The sequence below is a fragment of the Lycium ferocissimum genome, chromosome 3, assembly GCF_029784015.1.
Source record: "Lycium ferocissimum isolate CSIRO_LF1 chromosome 3, AGI_CSIRO_Lferr_CH_V1, whole genome shotgun sequence".
In the NCBI taxonomy this organism is placed as follows: Eukaryota; Viridiplantae; Streptophyta; class Magnoliopsida; order Solanales; family Solanaceae; genus Lycium; species Lycium ferocissimum.
This window is the reverse complement of record NC_081344.1, coordinates 11,973,585-11,996,550: the sequence shown is the minus strand read 5'-3', so window position 1 is coordinate 11,996,550 and position 22,966 is coordinate 11,973,585. Positions and strand designations below refer to the sequence as shown.

The following is a 22,966-nucleotide window of genomic DNA, read 5'->3' as shown; positions in this document are numbered from 1 at the left end:
GGAGTTTTAAAAGAATAATAAATTAATTAATTTTTAAAAAAATATACTAGACAAAAAGATAAAAGGTAATGTGAAAAAAGAATGTACGTATTACTAGTAGTAATTAAAAACTGGAGTAATACTTTTTAGTCTTAGAATTTATATTATGTTTAATTTCTTTTGAACGTGATCTGAACTAGTGATTAAAAATAATAATTTATATTTGTTCTCTTGAATTTTTTTCTTCCATGATATGGTTTTGCGCAAGAATGTGTGGTAAAAAATTCTATTTCATATTGCAAGAGTTTTATGTTCAAATTGTACCAAAAATCACTTAAAAATGTTATTTCGAAAGACCAAAATTTAAAGAGCTGGCCCGTCCTAACCCGCAGCCCGCTTAGGGCTGGATTGAGTTACCATTTTGCCAGCCCTTCAATTAAAAGGGTGAACCCGTAGGACTGGGTTGGGTTGGGCTAGGCCAACCCATTTTGACACCTCTACCTGCGGCCTAATTTTGACTTGCAAAACTATGCCTGAGGCCTAACTTTGGCTTTCAAAACTATGCCTGAGGCTTAACTTTGACTTGCAAAACTCTGCCTGCAAGTAGAGTTTTGCATTCAAAATTCTGCCTGAAGCCTAACATTTGCTTGAATAGGCCTAACTTTGCTACAAAACTCTGGCTTGCGATTTTTTTTTTTTTTACTAAGCCGGGGTTCGAACCCCAAACCTCATGGTATTAGGCGAAGGGCAAAAATTAAAGACCACCAATTTGCTGGTTGAAAATTAAAGACCACCCCAAAATAAGGGCATTCCTGCGAATTGCCTGAACAAATTTAATGTTTGCTATAATTTCAAGGCCCTTCTTAATTAAGAATATTTTAGTCAATACACCTCTTAATTTTTAGGAGTAAGTGAATTTCTTAATCCATATGTTTAAATCTAAAACCTCAATTATTTTGGACCAGAAAGTACCTCCCCATTATTGCTTCCAAGTACCAAATTTAGTTTAGTCAAAATGAAAATATATCAAAACGTGAACGCTCCACAAATTCGTCTAACAGAAGGACCAGTCAAACTCGGGATCACGAACTAAAATGAGCACAATGAAATGAATGACATATTGACAAGATAACAGAAATTAAATGAGTGCCCAATAATAGAGGGACTATAGTTTACAAGCTACTCCTCCGTCCCATATTAATTAGCCACATTACTAAATATATCCGTCTTAAAATACTTGTCCATTTACAAAACTAAGGTAAAATTAATTGAAGTTTCCCTTTCTTGACCTTAGCAATTAATTGCCTTTGAAAGTAACCAATATTGATTAGAGTACAATTTATTAAAGAGCGATAAGGATAATGTTGTAAAAGTATACTTTTATTTATGATTTCTTAAGGAGCGTGTCAAGGGAAAAATGGACAAGTAATATGAGACGGAGGGAGTATTAAGACAAAATAAACGGTTATTATTAATGGCGTAATTAATATTTGTGGAATGTGAGATCGAATGTCATGGGTCAAAAAGAGTAAATACTTACTCACATCAGGTGTGGGTGTTTACACCAAACCAATGCAATTAATCATGATTAAGTGATTTAAATGAAATGAGTATATACAATAATTAATTATGATTAAGTGATAGTTGTACATATTCAAACACATGTCATACATCCCTTGATTTGGTGTAAACACCTCGTATGAAGAAGTTTCTACCAAAAAAGATACTAAGTCCAGCAAATGAATTGTAAGACAACAATCAAAACGTACAAAGTTGATCATCTAATTGAGTTTAGTATCTATGCATTAACTGTGCAAAAAATCTTTACATAATCAGGTTACTATAGACACAACTGAAATATTTAATACTCCCTCTGTCTCAAAAAGATTGACACTTTTCGCTTTTTGAGAGTTAAACTTTTTAATTTTGACCGTGTGATTTAACATATAATCGTTTATATTTTTTAAATAAAATTTACATATTTAAAAATTACGTCAAAAGTACTAAAGTCACCATAATTAATAATTTAAAATATTTAAAAGATGCATTAAAAAATTACGGTCAAACGACAACTCGGTTGACTCTCGAAAAACGAAAAGATCCAATCTTTTTGGAACGGAGGGAGTAGTATTTTTTTTTTTCCAAATTAACTCAGCAAATTCTTTTCCAGATGATTTAAAGTTAAAATATTGATAAGAAATCCCGTCTATAACCCATGATTAGACATTAGCAGGATACAACACACAATAAGTTTCCAACAGCATCAACTACATACCCGGTGAAATTCACAATGTGCGGTCTGAGAATGAGAAGGGTAAAGTGTGAACAGACCTTATCCCTACCTTGGAAGGTAGGGAGGTTATTTCCGAAAGGCCTTCAACTCGAGAAAAAGCATGACAAAAAAAGGTCATATAAGCACAAGCAATACAGAGCAGTATGAGAATGAAAATAACGAAACCAAAAAAAAAAAAAAATCATGATAAAACAAGTCTGGAAAAAAGGAGGAGTATCTATAACAACTAAATAAAATAATCAAAATATAAGAAACAACAGATAATAGCATAAATCAAAAGAAACACACAATAAGTTTGCAATACCCAGAAACAGTGATACAGCACCAACGGCAAACGTTAATGGAGACCTCATCAAGGTCAATTCCCGTCACATATTTAAGTGTATTGACTAATAACCTTAAAATAAAAGTGACCTATGATATATTAAATTATGGTGATGTAAATAAAATTATTAAAATTTTCAGCATACATAACTCAAGTTCTAGTATATCCTAGTAATATAAATGATATATTGCAGATAAGAATATTAAAAGATGAATTCAAAGTTGGTAATTTAAGTTTCCAGCTGTATATATCGTTTTAGGGATATACTCCTGGCATTTGCTACATAATGGGGCTGGAACAATGTGTCTTAATAAGACAATAAGCCATATTATTTGGAACTTACTCTGTCTCTGCAAACCAATTATATCCAAAGAACAAGAAAAAAACAAAACAAAAAAAATATGGAACGCATTATTTGTGGTGTTTAATTTTCAAATAGCCGTCAATTTAAGTTTTTTCTTTAATTACAAAAGTCACTGAATCAATTTTTATTTTCTTAAAATTATTGAACTTATGTTTAGTTGCCCAAAATTAAATTTGACAGTAGAATTCTATGGTATCTGATAGGAAAGTCAAGTAAGCAAGCTAAATATTCCCTTCGTTCTGATTTATATGATATTATTATAAATTGACATGATTTTTTTTTTTTTAAAAAATAGACTTTTAAAACCTGTGATCTTAAACATACCATAACATTCTTGTGGTTGTAACACTTATGAAATTTATCACCTTAAACATGCCATAGATTTGTGTAGCAATAAGATTTTTAATTAAGAATAAATAAATGATAAATTAATAAATTCTAAATATATAATTTAGTTTTTGTGAAACGAACTAATAGAAAAATCATGTGACTTAAACAGGAAGGAAGCTAAAATGCCAATGTGATTTTTCAAGTCAACAACAAAAACTAAAATACTAACCCATTCTTTGAAAAAAAGAATAAAAAACAACCCCACCCCATTTAATTTCTTTAACAAAACGTAGATAGAACCACATATATAAATATGCCAAATTAGATGGCCTTTTTGCCACGCTAACTTGTCCATTAAGCCAAGGCCATTTCTGCAAACATATTACAGGTAAGCGCATCAAATTCTCACATAATAATGGTCAATATGTGACTAGGTTTTCAAAATAATATTACCAAACTAGCACCTTAATTTACCTTATAGTTACAGCACAGTAGTCTTTTAGCAAGTGAAGCAAATGCAGAAATTGTAAATATATAAGAAATTTGTTACCTTAGTCATTAAGCTTAACCATCATCTTGTCCACCAAGTTGTAATTTTGCTGAAATAATTAATAGGTTGATGAGCTGGTAATTAACTTTTCTACTAAAAAGAAGCTCCATTTGCAGGCATTTTCTAGACCCAAATATATCTGGGTCTTGGTAAAATTGATTTTTTATTTCTAGTGGTAATTATTTGGCTCTAGTTGCTAACTTGGAAAGTCATATTGGCAATTTAGTTTTACAAAAAAAAAAAAAATGATATTGGCATTTTAGCTAATTGGACATGCCATGCCAACTTGGCTTTTTGGTCAGGTTTAATGGATTTTTGGGCCAAATTTTATTTTTTGAGTGACCACTTGAGTTGAAGAATTAGCCCCTTGTTCCTGGTTGATTTTCACTTATCAGCATTTTGATGTTAGAGTGAAAATCTTACAACGTATTAAAACTTTCTTAGTGTGAAAATCTTGATGTATAAAATACGCGATAACTAACAATACCTGGCGTGATCTCCACATTTTTTTTTAATTAATGTTTTGTTCCTTTTTGGCTTGTGTATATATGGTGAATTTATTTGCTTTTGCTTAATCTTTGGCAGAGGAAAGTGCAGTGAGCAAGGAAACCTTTAGGAGAACTCCATGAAGAAATATCACTATATACTACCTTTTCTATTTATTGGCTTTGTTGTGTCACCGATCTTACTTGTGAATAATCGTAAGCCGGAGGAGGTTAGTTCTGACCAGGAATTTGTTGTTGAGTTCATAACTATCATTATTTCAACTTCTTTTTCTTTTATGGGAAGATGAGTTTAGTTCCTTAAGGAGGAGAGTTCAGTATGGACTTGATTGTACCATCTCTGATATCAATGTTATGACCAATTTTACATAATTGTGGATTACCCTGGTGAAAGAAATGGAAATGAAAGAACAATTAACTGTACAGTAAATGAGGACACTCGGACAGAGGGTCTTCAAGGTAGGGTTTGATTTGGAAACTAGGTTTTGGTAAACTTTCATGGATGAAATTGTTAGTTTGCATTTGAAGAATCGGCTTTGGAGTTGGTTCTCGAGATGAACTCAACTTCATTTAGATGTTATTGAAATTAAAAACTTTTCAAAACCGTTTGCTATTTAATAAAACTTCGATTCTCATGCTATTTCACTCAACCATGTGACCCTGGCATCTCATTTATAGCTTGCCAATTTGAAACATATTCTTCCTAATTTAATTGGTTATTTTGAATTTATAGAAATATAATAATATAATATAAGGGGATTATACTGATGAAATTAAATAAGCAATGAGAATTCTATATATGTTAAGTCTTTTTAGTGGTGACTGGTAACTTACCAGGATTATTTTATTTTCTGGGAGCGGCAGTGTTTTCTTATCTTCAGTAGATGGTTGTATTTTCTCATTGCCATGCTTAATTTGCTTTATGCAAATTTTCAGATTAGCTTCCAAGAGTTCAGAAACAAGCTACTTGAACCGGGTCATGTTGATCGAATTGTTGTTGCTGACAAAGATGTAGCCAAAGTTTATGTAAGGAGCTCCTTACCTTGTAACAATCAAACTGGTGATGACACAGTTCTGGGTCCTACAAGTGGTATAAGAAATATGAGCCACTATAAGTACTATTTTTACATTGGGAGTGTTGATTCATTTGAGGAGAATCTTAAGGAAGCACAAGAAGCCTTGAGAATAAACCGTCACAATTATGTCCCTGTTGTATATGCCGATGAGTTGGATTGGTCTCAAGTAATGGTGAAGTTTGCATCAGTATTCAATCTAGCTATCATTTGTTATATGGGATGGAGACTGCAGGGTGGAAAAGGTGGTTTTGGAATATTTAGCTTTGGTAAAGCGCATTTCATGAAGATGGACAAAAATTCAAAGAATAAGGTGAGAATTAGCTTGTTTATTGGTGCAGCTTTAAAATTATCAGCAGTCTTTTCACTGAAAATTTTAAAAATGACTCATGTTAGGTGTTCCACATTGGTTGTCTCTCTCTCTCTATGGTCTCGGACAATTCTCACCTCATAAACTTGCTTTTGGATTGAGTTAATGTGTATTTTCTTATCAACGCATGCAAGTTTTTTCATGATTAGTTCTTGGAAAGTCAATTGGTACTTTCTTGGTGCAGGTCTATTTCAAGGATGTGGCTGGATGCGACGAGGCCAAGCAAGAAATCATGGAGTTTGTTCACTTCCTGAAGAATCCCAAGAAATATGAGGAGTTAGGAGCCAAAATTCCTAAGGGTGCTCTTCTAGTGGGTCCTCCTGGGACTGGAAAGACACTCCTAGCTAAAGCTACTGCAGGAGAGTCTGGTGTACCTTTTCTCTCTATTTCCGGGTCAGAATTTATGCAGATGTTTGTTGGTGTTGGGCCAGCCAGAGTTAGGAGCTTATTTCGGGAGGCAAGACAATGTGCACCTAGTATAATTTTCATCGACGAGATTGATGCAATAGGTGGTGAAAGAGGGAGGGGACGCTATTCTGGAGGCGACGAACGTGAAAATACTTTAAATCAACTGCTTGTAGAAATGGATGGATTCGCAACCACATCTGGTGTAGTTGTACTTGCTGGAACAAATAGACTTGATATATTAGACAAAGCCTTGTTAAGGCCTGGTCGATTTGACCGCCAGATAACCATTGACAAACCAGACATAAAAGGTCGTGAACAGATTTTCAAAATCTATTTGAACAAGTTGAAAATTGATCAAGAGGCAGCATTCTATTCAGAGAGGCTTGCTGCTCTAACACCGGGATTTGCTGGAGCAGACATTGCAAATGTTTGTAATGAAGCTGCTTTGGTTGCTGCGAGGAGTGAGAGTACCAAAATCAAAATGCAACATTTTGAGGCAGCAATAGACAGGGTGATTGGTGGTCTGGAGAAGAAGAACAAGGTACTCAATCTCATCACCTTTTTTTGGAGATGCTTTTATAAATTGCAGTCCAGTAGGTTCTGTTAAGAACTTGTAAATGGAAATTTTGGTTATGTTTGGATAACATAATATACTAACGTAAAGCTACGTTTGTGAAATCTGCAGGTCATAAGCAAGCTGGAAAGGAGGACAATTGCCTATCATGAATCTGGCCATGCTGTTGCTGGTTGGTTCTTGGAACATGCAGAACCATTACCTAAAGTGACAATTATTCCTCGTGGTACAGCAGCACTAGGATTTGCTCAATATGTTCACAATGAAAATCTTTTAATGACCAAGGAGCAGCTATTTGATATGACATGTATGGCTCTTGGTGGCCGAGCTGCTGAGCAGGTAAATTTATCAACTGTCTCCTTGCTTTCACATGTTTTCCCTACAGCACTAATCAGTTAATCTTTTGGAAACATCTCATCATGCTGGATGCATATGCAAACCACTCCTGCCAAAGACTGTTAAGAGAGTCCCACATTGGTTTTAAAAAAAGGTTGTTGTCTCCTTATATGGTCTGGGAAATCAAGAATGACTTTCTCTTTAGGAAATCACCTTTTTTTGATAATCTGCTCTGCCCCTAAACTGGAAGGAAATGGCTAGCCTCTAGAAGATGAATCCCTTGTGACATGAATTACTTGTGTTATGGTTATGATCAAATATTTGTAGGCGTCAAAGATGTTTGCTGCATGTCATTTTAGGTACCCTTTTTGCTGTCATAATATGAATGAGCAGTTTTCAAGGGGTATTTAAGAAAACAGTGTCATTCCACCAAATTTTACAGAGTTACATGCCTAAGTGTGTTCCTAAATATTACCTGAATGAGTTTGGTCATATTCAAATCTCTGCTTTTAAACCTCAAAGAAAAGCTGCCCAATGAAGTAGGCCTTAATATGACGACTCTGGATTCTTGTAGAATGAATAACCCTAAAAAGCAACTTCACATATAATACTTCGTTGTTGCACAAAGTTTAGTCAGTACGTACCTTATTGAAAATACAGTCTCTTTAATGGTGTGTTCAGTATGAAGGAAAATGTTTTTCCTAGTGGGTTTCTTACTTATTTTCTTGTGTTGGATGCGAAAGCAAAAAATATTGTCCTAAAAGCAACAACAACAACATATCCAGTGTGATCGCACAAGCGGGGGATCATCCTAAAAGCACTTGTATATAATCTAGCCAATACAATGGGAGGTGGGTGGGGCGGGGGGGTAGGGGTGGGCTGGTGGAATGGGGCTTAGGAGGTGGGGGTGAGATGAGATGTGTTGGAGGGTGGGGAGGACACAGTCAATGGAATGCTACTTGTGGAACTTGTTTTCCCTACTTCCACTAGGGAACTCATATTCCTCATTTTTACGGAACTTGTTTTCCCAGAGAAAATTTGTTTTTCAAAATTTTTGATCAACCGAACACACCCTAAATCTTTAATAGCAGCTTGCTTTTTTCTACCCTTCAATTTTTCACTAAATTCATATTTTTTCACAATGTTCATATGGATATTAACTTCTTGATTCTGAGTAGGTTTTGATTGGAAAAATCTCAACCGGAGCTCAAAATGATTTGGAGAAAGTGACCAAGATGACATACGCCCAGGTAGCAGTCTACGGTTTCAGTGACAAAGTTGGTCTTCTTTCTTTTCCGCAAAGAGAAGATACATCTGAGACATCAAAGCCCTACAGTAGCAAGACTGCAGCACTTATTGACGATGAAGTTAGAGAATGGGTAGCCAAAGCGTATGATCATACTCTACAGCTTATAGAGGAACACAGAGAACATGTAGCTCACATTGCAGAATTGCTACTTGAAAAGGAGGTCCTTCATCAAGAAGATCTTGTCCAGGTATTGGGTGAACGCCCATTTGAGAGTAGTGAGCCCGCAAACTATTACAGGTTCAAGCAAGGATTCGAAGAAGAGAACGAAGAAACTAAAGATATCCCTATAGAATCAGAGGTTATCCCAGTCAGGGCTGTCAAAGGCAAAAAAGCGCAAGAAAAGATAGAAAAAGGCACGAGGTACGTTGGGGCTTTAAGCGTAAAGCGGAAATGTGCAATTAAAGGATGGGTTCTAGTAAAGAAAGGTACAATGAAGAAGAAAATTATATGAACAAAATAATAGAAAAAACTACAACCAAATGTAATACTATATGAAGTAAAAAGCAGATGTAGGAATAGTTATATCTTGTAAATTTGTGCGATGGTCTTTTAATTTTTGCGGTTTCATTATTGAGTCAAAGGAGGTTGGCTCTTCCAATTAATGATAAAGCCGTATTAAATTACAAATTGTAACCAAGACGAAAAAATGTTGCACCAGGTTGATTCAATCTATCCACTGTGCTCCAAAAATTTCAAACAACACTATAGATTAGTTGCTACTCTCATTATTTCTTCCAAATTTAGGTAGTCAAAATGAATGGGAGGTAACAACTGGCTCGTACCTACAAGTTAGAAATATTTATATATGTAAATGCTCAAAATAATGAATTGAAACACAAATGGTCAGAGCGAGTGATCGGGTTGTTACAATCTCTTCCATTTAAATAAAAGTTCGTCCTTAAATGTATTTAGAGGCTTCCCGAAAGCGTCAAACAGCTCTGAACATTCACTACGTATGTCCCGCTTGGACTCTCATTTACACTTAGCTACTAATAGTTCCGCTATGACACTTTAACAGAAGAATTCTTCTTGAACCTTAGCCCATAAACCTATTTTCTTCCAAATTTAGGTTGCAACTAACCTCAATTCAAACAACCAATCAAACTTGGGATCACGAACTAAAATGAGCATAATGAAATAAATGACACACTGAGAAGATGACAGAAATTAAAATGAGTGTCCAATCAGAAATTAAAATGAGTGTCCAATAATTTACAGGTTACTATTAAAAAGAATTAAGCAGTTACTTTTAATAGTCTAATTAATACCAGTGGGACATGAAAGGTTAGATAAAAAAGTCCCGACTCCTGAGACAAAAAGGATACTACCAAACTCAACAAATGAATCGTTAGACAACCTATTAAAGCGTAGAAAGTTGATCACCCAATTGAGTTTAATGTCTATGCATTAGTGGTCCAAAAAATATTTATATAATCAGGCCACTTAAGAGGCAATGTATTGACTAATAATTACTTACTACAAAATAAATGATAAGTGACCCGCTATAGTATGTTAAATTACATTGATAATTTGTAAAATAATTAATTCAGTTTACATAACTTAATCCTAGTATCCTACTACACATATAGATACATACGAGCTAGAACTTCCGATGACATCATCAATCTAACAATCCAATTAGTGGCTAACAGAAAAGGAAAGTACATTGTAGGATTAAACTGCAAATAACATTAAAAGATGAAATTCGAAGTTGGTAATTAGTCTCCATCTGTATATAGCGTTTTAGGAAGATACTCCTGACATTTGCTACGTAATGGAGCTGGAAAACAGTGTCTCATTAAGGCATATTTCTTGGAACTAGGGCTGGGCATAAATATCGAAAATCGAAAAATCGGACCGAACTGAACCAAACTTCAAGAAACCGAAATCGAAAGAATCTAATCGAACTAGTTTGGTTTGGTGTTCAGTGTTCACTTCAAAAAATCGAAACCGAAATAGCCGAACCGAACTTTGATGATACCGAACCGAAGAACAGAAATTTAATACATTACCCAAAAAATTTTAATAGTCCAGGCTTATTAAGTTTAAGCCAAAAAAAAACCCAATTGTAACAAGCCCTCTTTTGCTTTTGTATCCCTAATTTTTCACTTCAGTTGAGAAAATCAAATATCCTTAACAAAAAAAAAGGTGACTAGGATGTGTCTTTAGGATTAATGTATGTCCTTTATGTGTTTTCTTAATTATTCTTACTGTATGTATATAACATCTAGTAATCCTATATTATGATTATGGTTTTCTGTTCTTGTGTATCCTGTTTTTTTTTTTTATTTTGATTTCAATTTGTCAGTTTTATGTTTTATTGCTTTTGAGAATATGAATTAGGGTAAATGGAATCGCTTCTAATATCATATCAAAAAACCGAATTGAAAAATCCGAAACCGAAAGAACCGAACCGAACCGAACCGAACTAGTTTGTTTCGGTGTTCGGTGTCCACCTTCAAAAAAACGAAACCAAAATAGCCGAATCGAAGTTTGATAAAACCGAACCGAAGAACCGAACGCCCACCCCTACTTGCAACTCTGTTTCTGCAAACCTACTATATCCAAAAAAGAAAAAAAATGGTGGGGGGGGGGGGGGGGAATATGTCTCAAATAATAACGATCATATAAACATACGCCTCATTACAAGTTTTGGTTTTATGTCAAATCTCTTAAAAATTTCAACAAGCAAGAGGTTCAAAGAAAAAAAAATGGAAAAAATCTTTGCAAAATTATAGTGTGTTATGATGATTCAATTTCCAAAGCAGATTCAAGCAAATGTATGAAATGCCTTATTTCTGGAGTTAATTTTTCAAATAACAGTTCAATTTTGAGATATTCTTTTCACAAAAGTCACTAAATTAATTTTTAAGTACTTTTGTTTAGTTGCTTGAGATAATAGTCAAAATACCCCCCAACGTTTGACCAAAATGCCAACTACACACCTAACCTTTGCGTTGGACCTATTACCCCCCTGGATAATTTTTTTCAGTATTAAAATGCCCCTTTTTTGCTGATGTGGACAAGAGCGTGACTACAGTGGCGCGTTATAGCCTTTAAAAAAACGATGTGTTTTAAAATGAGACCGCCACATAGATGCCACATAGATAAATTTAAATTCCCTCCATTTTTAGGCTACTTCATCTTCTTCTTCACCCTATTTAACACCCATCTCCATTTTTTTGGTCAAAATAATACCCATTATAAATTTAGAGCTAGGATAGTGAACTGTTTTCCCAAATCAAATTCAAAAAAAAAAAAAAAAATCAAGAAAAAAAAAAACACGGAAAAAAAAAAAAAAGGTTGAAAATCTAATCTTGTTAAAGAAAATCGATTGAAAGTTGCTTGTTTGGAGTTGCTACTTGTTGCTTGGTTGGAGTTGTTTAAGCACTAATTCTTTGATTTAGGGAGAAAACTAAACTCCATTGTTAGGAATTTGGAGAAAGCTATGAAGAACACCAAGTGGGTTTTTTAAAGGGCAATTCGCAGTAATTGCCCTTCGTTTGGGGTGGTCTTTAAATTTTGCCTCATATTTGAAATCTTTAAATTTTGCCCTTCGGCTAAAACCCATAGGTTCCAGGTTCGAACCCACACGTAAAAATTTGAAAAAAAATTCGCAAGGTGTAGTTAAATTTCGCTATGCCCCCAACGGCATACACTTGTGAAGGAATTACCAAAGTTATGCCGGACCCGCATACTTATGCCTTAAATAAGATCGCGGTCCGCATAACTTTGATAATTCCTTACAAGATAAAAGTTTGCCCATTAAATTTTGCCTTATAAGGCAAACTTTTGTTATACCTTAAGGAAAACTTACGCCTTATGGGGCATACTTTTAGTTATGTTTTATGGGACACACTTTTAGCTAAGGCATTACTAAAAGTTTCCCTTGAAAAGTTAAAAAAAAATATATATATGCTTCTTTGCAGGGGGCGGACTTTTAGTTGTGTTTAAGTAAAAGTCCGCCGGAGGGGCGACTTTTAGTTGTGTTTAAGTTGAAGTGCGACTTTGTTTTATATATATATATATATATATATATATATTTACTTTTCAAGGTAAACTTTTAGTTATGCCTTAACTAAAAAGTATGCCCCTAAAGACATAACTAAAAGTATGCCCATAATGCGAAAGTTTTTCTTAAGGCATAACTTAAACTTTGCCTTATAAGGCAAAGTCTATGCATTAAGGAAAAGTTCTTGCCTTATGGGGCATAATTTTGTTATGCCTTAACTAAAATTCGCCCGCAAGGCATAACTAAACTATGTCTTAGGAAAAAAACTTTTGACGGATCCGGCATAACTTTAGCTTTTCCTTAAAGATTGTATTACCCCCGCCTTGCGAAATTATTTTTTTTTTATTTTATGCTTCGAGCGGGGGTTCGAACCCAGAACTTTATGTATTCTTGATTGTTTGATCAAATTAATGGATGAAATTTGTTCTACTTGGTGTTAGGAAGCTTCCTTTCACATTTGAATTTTTTTCCCAAATCAAATTCAAAAAAAAAAATCGAAAAAAAAACCGAAAATGCGAAAAAAAAAAAAAAAAAAAGGTTGAAAATCTAATCCGTTAAAGAAAATCGATTGAAAGTTGCTTGTTTGGAGTTACTACTTGTTGCTTGGTTGGAGTTGTTTAAGCTAAGCACTAATTCTTTGAGTTGATTTGGGGAGAAAATTAAACTCCATTGTTAGGAATTTGGAGAAAACTATGAAGAACACCAAGTGGGTTTCTTTAAATTCTTAATTGTTTGATCAAATTAATGGATGAACTTTGTTCTACTTGGTATTAGGAAGCTTTCTTTCACATTTGGATTTTTTTGGATCAAATTTGAGGAAGTTGGTGTGATTTTTTTTTTTTTCAACTCCTAATGAAGATGATGATGATGATGATGATGTTGATGAAGATGAAGAAGAATTGGGTATGGGTTTTTGGATCCTCATACTGAAAATGGAGTGTGGAAAATTGAGAGATTTTTTTTTTTTTTTTTTGAAGAAGAGTAAATGGATGGAGGAAGGGGAAATTAATAAAAAATGAGCGCGTGTGGACAAGCACTTGTAAATAATTTGAGGTTGTCATATTGGACCGCCACATCAAAGAAAAAAGGGGCATTTTAATATTGAAAAAATTGTCCAAGGGGGTAATAGGACCAAAGCAAAGGTTCGGTGTGTAGTTGGCATTTTGGTCAAACGTTGGGGAGTATTTTGACTATTATCTCTTAGTTGCTTCAAAATTACAATTGACACTAAACTTTTATGGAATTTGATGGGAAAGTCATGTAACTATGAGGAAAGGACTTATGGTCATATACATGTTATAACATTCATGTGGTTAGAACTTTCGGAACTTGTGGATATGTTGTACTCAGGGGCGGAGCCACATAAGGCCCAGGGGTTCATCCGAACCCCCTTCGGCGGGAAAAAATATTGTTTATACATGGTTAAATTTTTTTTCTTTGTACATATAGTAGATGTTGAATCCCGATTGATTTCTTTGCATGTTTACTTTTTTATTTTTTGAACCCCGTTAATGAAAATCCTGGCTCCGCCACTGGTTGTACTCCCTCCGTCCAAAAAAATGTCTTACTCTCCTTATTAGTATGTCCCCAAAAAAATTGACACATTTTTATATTTAGAAACAATTGAACTTTATGAGATGATTTACGGCCAAACAAATATCTAAGACTTGTTTTGGACCATACATTTCAAAAGTCTTCATTTATTTTTTAAACTCCGTGCTAAATCAAGCTAAGACAATTTTTTTTTTAGAACGGAGGCGTATTATTTAGTGGTGTAAAAGCTAAGTGGAAAGTGTTAAAGTAATTATGTTTTAATACTATAAAAGTATATTATCAAAATAATGTCACATGTAGCGCAACGGAGTAAGTAGCTAAAAGGCCAAACCCATCGCCAGCCTCCTGTGGTCGTCCAGTTTTTTCACTTGAACACCTCAACTGACCTTTGTTCCATTTAGACACCTCAGGTGGGAATCGATGTTTCATTTAGACACTTTTTCGCAATCAGCTAAAATTGCAAAATGAGTGTCATCCAAATGATAGGTGACTAATTAAAATGGACATGTGGCAATTGGATGTAAAATAATAATTTAAAAAACAATTACAAGATAAAAGAAAAGGAAAAAATTATTTTTCACCAAAATAAATAAATAAATTACCTACTTTTCTAAACCCTCCCCCACCCACCCCACGCCTCCTTCCCCCTTTCTACACCTCTACTACTGCGCACCATTTTTTTTTCTTCTAAAGGCTCCATTTTTATTTTTTTGTTTTCATTAGATTTTGATCCATTTTGAAAGCATATAATTCAAAATTTGGCACTAATCTATAGCCCCCAATTCATTATTTTTTTTGTTTTTGCAGTCCTCCAATTCGGAAATTTGATTTTCCAATTTGAAGCTTTAAGTTACGTTAATGGCGAGTTCCTCAAATCTCAACCAAATAGAACCAAATTTCGGATTCGAACTCCTCACGACGTTCCGGTTCTTTTGAGATATCACCCACTAAAAATGGAGCCCGTTTGAGGCAACCCGAAAATTCAAATTGGAAGCTTTGAGCTTCAACAATGGCGGCTTCAAATTTTCTTCTTCAATGGAGATATGCTACATTCGGGAAAAAAATTGCGATTGGGGAAGGCGTGTTTTAAAAAGAAAAAAAAATGTGACCTCCATGGAAGGAGCTTAGAAGCTCGGAAGAGAAAATAATTAAATCAATTAGGTGCGCTAAATATTGTTCTTAAGAGCATTAAGAACTTGTTCATGATGTATTCAAGAGTTTGGTTGAGAATCAAAGTTGTTTGAATGATTTTGGAGCCGGGTTTGATGAGGAACTTATTGCACAAAGGAAAAAATTTTTGCAACCGTGGTGGTGTCAATTTGTTAATTTGTAGTGGAAGGGTTTGTCAATTTGTTATCATCGTTATGCCGGAAAACTTATCTGGTGGTGGTGTTGCGGTGGCAAGTTGATGGTTTATGGTGGAGGAAGTGTTGGAATGAAAGAGAAGGAAGAAGAAGACATAAAAAATATAAAAAAATCGTAAAATTAAGCTCTTCACGCGCCTGTTTTGTGTGAAGGTCACACAATTTTCTAACTCAGCGAAAAACGCCTAAATGAAACATCAGTTGCCCACCTGAGGTGTCTAAATGGAACAAAGGTCACTTGAGGTGTTCAAGTGAAGGAAGTGGACGACCACAGATGTCTGACGATGATTTACGGCCAAACAAATATCTAAGACTTGTTTTGGACCATACATTTCAAAAGTCTTCATTTATTTTTTAAACTCCGTGCTAAATCAAGCTAAGACAATTTTTTTTTTAGAACGGAGGGCGTATTATTTAGGTGGGTGTAAAAGCTAAGTGGAAAGTGTTAAAGTAATTATGTTTTAATACTATAAAAGTATATTATCAAAATAATGTCACATGTAGCGCAACGGAGTAAGTAGCTAAAATGCCAAATGTGACTTTTTCAAAATCAACAACTAAAACTAAAATATTGATCCAACTAAAAATATACCAAATTGGAGAGTCTCTTTGGCCCCGCCAACTCCTTCAACAAGCCAAGGCTATTTCTGCAAACATTTACAGGTAAGTTCATCAAATCTCACATAGTAATGGTCAATATGTGACTAGGTTTTCAATAATAATATACTTAATAAACTAGCACCCTTTACCTTATAATTACAGTACAGTAATCTTCTAGCTTGTAAGTCAAGCATATACTGAAATTGTAAATATCTAACAAATTAGTCTTTAAGTTTAACCATTTGGCTCTAGTTGGTAAATATTTGTCTTGGGGTTTTGGGTTTTTTTTTTTTTTTTTTTTTAGTGGGTAAATATTTGTCTCTAGTTGCTAACATGTAAAGTCATATTTGGCATTTTAGCTAATTTGACATGCCCAAATGTATTTTTAGTCAGATTTTAATGGATTTTCAGCCAAATTTATTTTTTGAATGACCAGTCATAAGTTAATTGATTTTAAAGTGACAAAAAAAAAAAATAAATTAGCCCCTTATTCCTGTTTAATTATCATTGATCAGTTGCATTTGATGTTAGAGAACATAATGATGGAGTTAAAATGATTTGAAGTGAGCTAATATATAAAAACATTGGATTTGATATCATTAGTGTATTTAGATTTATATTAAACTTTGTATTATTACAGATAACGGTCGAGAATCGAGACTAATATTAGAAGAAAATGTGTAGATGTACTTTATACAAGAAATTGGTTATAGAACTTTGTGCAAAACTAGTAAGAAATCGGTTAAGAGATAGTTTTAGGGATTCAAATTGCCTATTTCCAGTAAGCTGGTTGAGATATTGTGTATTCTAATTTACTGCTATTGCTGTTTCTTTTAAGAGTTCCTGAACTGAAAAAGTAGTAAGTAGTGCATATTGATATTATGCACTTTGCATTGTGTTGCCTCTTTTTCAGGAAAAAAAAAGAGTAGAGGCGGCACAATATTGTGTGGCCTCTTATGTCTTAACAATGGTGTAAAAGTGCTTGTATACTATTGAGAACCACATGTGTAAACTTTATTAGTGTGAAAACCTTGATGTATGGAATAAGTGATAAGTAACATTTCCTGACATGATGTCCACTTTTTTTTTTTTTTTAAATGTTTTGTTCCCTTTTAGCTTGTTTATGGTGAAATTTTTTTCTTTGGTTTAATCTTTGGCAGGGGAAAGTGCAAGTGAATACGGAAACCGATAGGAGAACTTCATGAAGAAATATCACTATATACTTGTGTTGCTATTTTTTGGCTCTGTTCTGTCGTCAATATTACTCCTGAAGCATCTTGAGCACGAGGAGGTTAGTTCTTAACCAACAGTTTGTTGTATTGTTCCTAACTCTCATTGTTTCAGCTCCTTTTTCTTTTATGGTAGGACGAGTTTTAATGCCTTAAGTAGTGTGAGTTCAATATGACTTGATTGTAAAATTTCTGATATCAATGTTATGACCAATTTTATGTAATCATTCATTTCCCTAGTGGAAGAATGAAAATGAAAGAATAATAAACCGTACCAGTAAATGAGGACACTAGGATAGAGGGTGTTCAAGCTAGGACGTTCATGGATGAAATTCTTAGTTTTCTTTTGAAGAATCGATTTGGAGTTGGTCTTCGAGATGAAATCAACTTCATTTGGCTGTTTTCGAAAATAGAACTTTTTAAACCAAATGCCATTTAAAGAAGCTTTTGTGCTCATGCTATTTCATTCAATCATGTGACACTTGCATCTCAGTTTTAGATTGCAGAGGAAACATATTCCTCTTAATCTAATTGGTTATATTGATATCTATAAAAGTAATAATATTACGAGGTGGATTATATTGATGAAGAACTACTTTTCAAGGTATTACAGTGTAGCTATGAAATTAAAGAAGCAATGTAGTTCTTTATACGTTAATTCTTTTCAGTGGTGACTTAGGAGGATTCTATTTTCTGGGAGGGGGAAGTGTTTGTCTTATTCTCATCAGATGGTTGTATTTTCTCTTTGTCATGGATACCTCGTTTTATGTAAATTCTCAGATTAGCTTCCAAGAGTTCAAAAACAAGCTACTTGAACCTGGTCACGTTGATCGAATTGTTGTTGCTAACAAAGAAGTAGCCACAGTTTATATAAGGAGTTCTTCACCTGGTAATAATCAAACTTGTGATGACACAGTTCAAGGTCCTACAAATGGTAGTAGAAACCTGAGCCACCACAAATACTATTTCAACATTGGGAGTGTTGAGTCATTTGAGCTGAAGCTTAAGGAAGCACAAGAAGCCTCTGGAATAGACCCTCACAATTATGTCCCTGTGGTATATGTTAATGAGTTGGATTGGCTCCCAGAAACAATGAAGTTTGGTGCAACAGTATTGCTTCTAGCTATCATGTATTATATGGATTTGGGAGGTGTTCGTGGATTACTTAATATTGGTAAAGTGCATTTCAGGAAGATGGACAAAAATGCAAAGAACAAGGTGCGAATTAGTTCCCATTATTGGTGCAGTTTCAAAATAACCAACAGTCTTTTCTTATTTCATGATTAGTTGGAAATTAACGTCAGTTGGCACTTTTATGGTACAGGTCTTCTTCAAGGATGTGGCTGGATGTGAGGAGGCTAAGCAAGAAATCATGGAGTTTGTCCACTTCCTTAAGGATCCCAAGAAATACGAGGACTTAGGAGCCAAAATTCCTAAGGGTGCTCTTTTAGTGGGTCCTCCTGGGACTGGAAAGACACTTCTAGCTAAAGCTACAGCAGGAGAGTCTGGTGTACCTTTCCTCTCTATTTCTGGTTCAGATTTTTTGGAGATGTTTGTTGGTATTGGACCAGCTAGAGTTAGGAGCTTATTTCGGGAGGCAAGACGATGTGCACCTAGTATTATTTTCATCGATGAGATTGATGCAATTGGTGGAACAAGAGGGAGGGGAGGCTATTCTGGAGGAAATGATGAACGTGAAAGAACTTTAAATCAACTGCTTGTAGAATTGGATGGATTTGCAACCACATCTGGGGTAGTTGTACTTGCGGGCACCAATAGACTTGATATATTAGACAAAGCCTTGTTAAGGCCTGGTCGATTTGATCGCCAGATTACAATTGACAAACCAGACATAAAAGGTCGTGAACAGATTTTCACAATCTATCTGAACAAGTTGAAAATTGATCAAGAGGCAGCGTTCTATTCACAGAGGCTTGCTGCTCTAACACCAGGATTTGCTGGAGCAGACATTGCAAATGTTTGTAATGAAGCTGCTTTGGTTGCTGCTAGGAGTGAGAGTACCAAAATCAAAATGCAACATTTTGAGGCAGCAATAGACAGGGTGATTGGTGGTCTAGAGAAGAAGAACAAGGTATCCAACCTCCTCACTTTCTTCTTGAGATGCTGTTATAAATTGCAATCCTGTAGGTTCTATTAAGACTTGCAAATGGCAAAAAACCTTATGTTTGAATATATAATTTATGAATTTTTTGATTTCTGCAGGTCATAAACAAGCTGGAAAGGAGGACAATTGCCTATCATGAATCTGGTCATGCTGTTGCTGGTTGGTTCTTGGAACATGCAGAACCATTGCTTAAAGTGACAATTATTCCTCGTGGTACAGCAGCACTAGGATTTGCTCAATATGTTCACAGTGAAAATCTTTTAATGACCAAGGAGCAGCTATTTGATATGACATGTATGACTCTTGGTGGACGAGCTGCTGAGCAGGTAAATTTATCAACTGTCCCCTTGCTTTCACATGTTTTCCCTACAGCACTATCAGTTAATCTTTTGGAAAAATCTCATCATGCTGGATGCATATGCAAACTACTCCTGCCAAAGACTGTTAAAGAGACCCCCCCCCCCCCAATTGGGTGAAAAAATAGGTTGTCTCCTTATATGGTCTTGGTAGGGCTGGGCAAAACGGTTAAAAAAATTAAGTAACCATCCAATCCGACCCGTTAGATATGGGTTGGATAACTGACTATTTATAAATGGATCAAATATGGATATTATCCACTAAAAATGGATATCCAGATGGATAATATGGATATCCATATTATCAATACTTATTTCTCTGCTTATTATTTTTCATGAGTTCTTGTTTTCTGGGATTTCACTGGGTACGTTGTCGTTGTTTTCTGGGGAGACTAAGCTTATTTTGGCTTTTAGTGTGTTCACACCTGACTATTCCTGAAATCATGGATACTATGGATAGGTTAATCCCTTTTTTTATCCGTGTTAAATATGGGCAGGTCGGGTATTTTATTCGCTTTTGTTTAACCCGTTTTCTACCTGCATATCCGATCCGACCAGCCCGTTTGCCACTCCTAGGTCTTGGATAATCCTTGCATTGTACTTCAAGATGATTCCTATGACATTCTCTTTAGGAAATAAGAAATCAGTTTCTTTGGGAAGGCAATGCTAGTAAGAGAAAGATGCATTTAGTCAAATGGCAAGTGGCGTTAAATGACAAAAAAGGTGGAGGCCTAGGTGTGAGAAATTTGAAATTGCACAATATGAGCTTGCTTCTTAAAATGGTTATGGAGGTACATGATGGAAGGGAATGAGATATGGAAGAAATTGATCAATGCTATTTATGGTAATAATGGTGAGTGGAGACCTTCACATTTACACAAGAATGCTAGGTGAGGCATATGGAAATGTATTACTCCATCCGTCCCAATTAATGTGATATAGTTTGTTGGGCATGGATTTGAGAAAGAAAGGAAGATTTTTGAAACTTGTGGTATAAAACAAGCCATAGTATATTTGTGTGGCTGTAAATCATTTCATTAAGGGTACAAGGGGAAGTTTTCAGTTAAATTATTTTTAAATATAGAAATGTATCATTCTTTTTGGGACAGACTAAAGATGAAGTTGTATCACATAAATTAGGACAGAGGATGTAGTAAATTATGGGAAGAGTTTTTAGAATATACTAAACTAGAAGTTGGGAATGACCAGAGAATCAAATTTTGGACAGATTAATGGATAGGGGAGGAAAGCTTGAAGTCAAAATTCACTAATCTGTTCAATTGTTCTATAAACAAGGCTGGAACTATTGTTCAGATTCAGGATGGCATATTGAACTTAGAAGAAACTTGAATGATTGGGAGATTGAAGATTACTGTCTACTACTTCAACAGTTAATTCAGTCTCTATTGATCATAGAAAGATGGATGCGCTAATCTGGGAAGTGGTGAAGGGAAAAAAAATTCGGTTAAAAGTTGCTATGATTTGTTAATAAAGAAGTTTAGTGATGGCGTTGATAATTGGCCCTGGAGGATGATTTGGAAGACAAAAGCTCCAGTAAAGGTAGCATGCTTTGGTTGGATAGCAACTTGGGAGGCATGTCTGACTCAAGATAATTTGCAGAAAAGAGGTATTAGCTTATGCAATAGATGCTATCTATGCGAAGGAACCCAGGAAACAGTAAATCATCTCTTCCTGCACTGCGGAGTATCTAGACAGTGTTGGGAACTATTTTTAAGCATATGTGGTGTATCCTGGGTGATGCCACAGACTGTGAGGAGCCTGTTGGTTGAATGGCAATCCTAAAGGGTACCCAGAAAGCCGAAGCAAATATGGAGGACCATCCCATTGTGCATCCGCCATTGGACCTTATGGATGGAACGGAACAAGGCTTGTTTTGAAGGGCATAGGAATCATATTTCTAGAATTAAGAATAAGTGTATGCACAACCTATATTATTGGTGTAAGCGTAGTTCTCCAGTGAACGCGCATCAGGTTTTGGATTTTCTAGATTTGTTGGAAGGGATGCAAGTCTTGTTTCAGTTGGTCTCTAGAGGGTGAATCCCTTATGACATGAATTACTTGTGTTATGGTTATGCTCGACTATTTTAGTTACCCTTTTTGCTGTCATAGTATGAATGATTAGTTTTCTAGGCGTATTTAAGAAGACAATGTCACGCACCAACTTTTACAGGGTAACATGCCTAAATGCATACATCCTAAATGATTCCAAATGTGTTTGGTCATATTCAATTCTCTGCTTTTCAACCCAAAGAAAAGATATGCAATGTAGTAGGCCATATATGATAACTCTGGATTCTATAGAATGAATAACTAAAATGAAACTTCACATATAATACGTCGTTGTTGGACAAGATCTAGTCACTATGTACCTTAATGAAAATGCAGTCTCTTTAAATCTTTAATAGCAGCTTTCTTTTAGTTTTCACAAATAAATCAGATTTTTACACTGTTAATATGGATATTAACTTCTTAATTTTGAGTAGGTTTTGATTGGAAAAATCTCAACCGGAGCTCAAGATGATTTGGAGAAAGTGACCAAGATGACGTATGCCCAGGTAGCAGTCTACGGTTTCAGCGACAAAGTTGGTCTTCTTTCGGTTTCCGCAAAGAGAAGATGCAGTTGAGACATCAAAGCCCTACAGTAGCAAGACGGCAGCGCTCATTGATGATGAAGTTAGAGAATGGGTAGCCAGGGCATATCAACGTACTCTACAACTTATAGAGGAACACAAAGAACATGTAGCTCACATTGCAGAATTGCTACTTGAAAAGGAGGTCCTTCATCAAGAAGATCTGGTCGGGGTATTGGGTGAACGCCCGTTCGAGAGTAGTGAGCCCACAAACTATTACAGGTTCAAGCAAGGATTCGAAGAAGAGAATGGAGAAACTGAAGATATCCCAGTCAGTGTTGTCAAAGGTGGAAAAGCGCCAGAAAGAATAGAGAAAGGCACAAAGTATGTTGGGCTTTAAGCGTAGGAAATGGCAATTTAATGATGGAATCTAGTAAAAAAAGGTGCAATGAAGAAAAAATTTATATAAACAAAATAATAGAAAAAACCTACAACTAAATGTAGTATATTAAGTACAAAGCATGCCTATCAAGTTCAGAAATCACTTGAACTTTGATTTAGATGCAAAGGTGCACAGCTTTTCGTTTCCTTTTTTTGTTCCATCGAGCTTTGAGTTTCTAATTCAGGTTAAATGACTAGTTCTCTTTTGTCAAGTTCTTGATTCCTTTTCCTGATAAGTGAAAAGCTTATTCATAAACGCGTTAGGAATTGCAACAAGGGG

At 35.0% G+C, this 22,966-nt stretch overlaps 2 protein-coding genes across 2 annotated transcripts; both read left to right on the top strand.

Annotated features, from left to right (window-relative positions):
* Positions 1 to 3,520: 3,520 nt before the first annotated feature.
* On the top strand, positions 3,521 to 9,082 carry LOC132049736 (ATP-dependent zinc metalloprotease FTSH 8, mitochondrial-like). The gene is made up of 6 exons (XM_059440654.1): positions 3,521 to 3,679; positions 4,427 to 4,556; positions 5,281 to 5,730; positions 5,972 to 6,736; positions 6,881 to 7,108; positions 8,284 to 9,082. Exons 2-6 carry the CDS (start codon positions 4,467 to 4,469, stop codon positions 8,863 to 8,865), a joined length of 2,115 nt encoding a protein of 704 aa, XP_059296637.1. The 5' UTR covers positions 3,521 to 3,679; positions 4,427 to 4,466; the 3' UTR covers positions 8,866 to 9,082.
* A 6,776-nt stretch (positions 9,083 to 15,858) lies between these two features.
* LOC132049735 (ATP-dependent zinc metalloprotease FTSH 8, mitochondrial-like) lies at positions 15,859 to 22,651 on the top strand. Its single transcript, XM_059440653.1, is given in 7 exon segments — positions 15,859 to 16,007; positions 17,105 to 17,235; positions 17,954 to 18,391; positions 18,498 to 19,265; positions 19,397 to 19,624; positions 22,159 to 22,272; positions 22,274 to 22,651. Coding segments are annotated over 6 exon segments (2,010 nt in total). The 5' UTR covers positions 15,859 to 16,007; positions 17,105 to 17,145; the 3' UTR covers positions 22,646 to 22,651.
* The last annotated feature ends 315 nt before the right edge of the window (positions 22,652 to 22,966 follow it).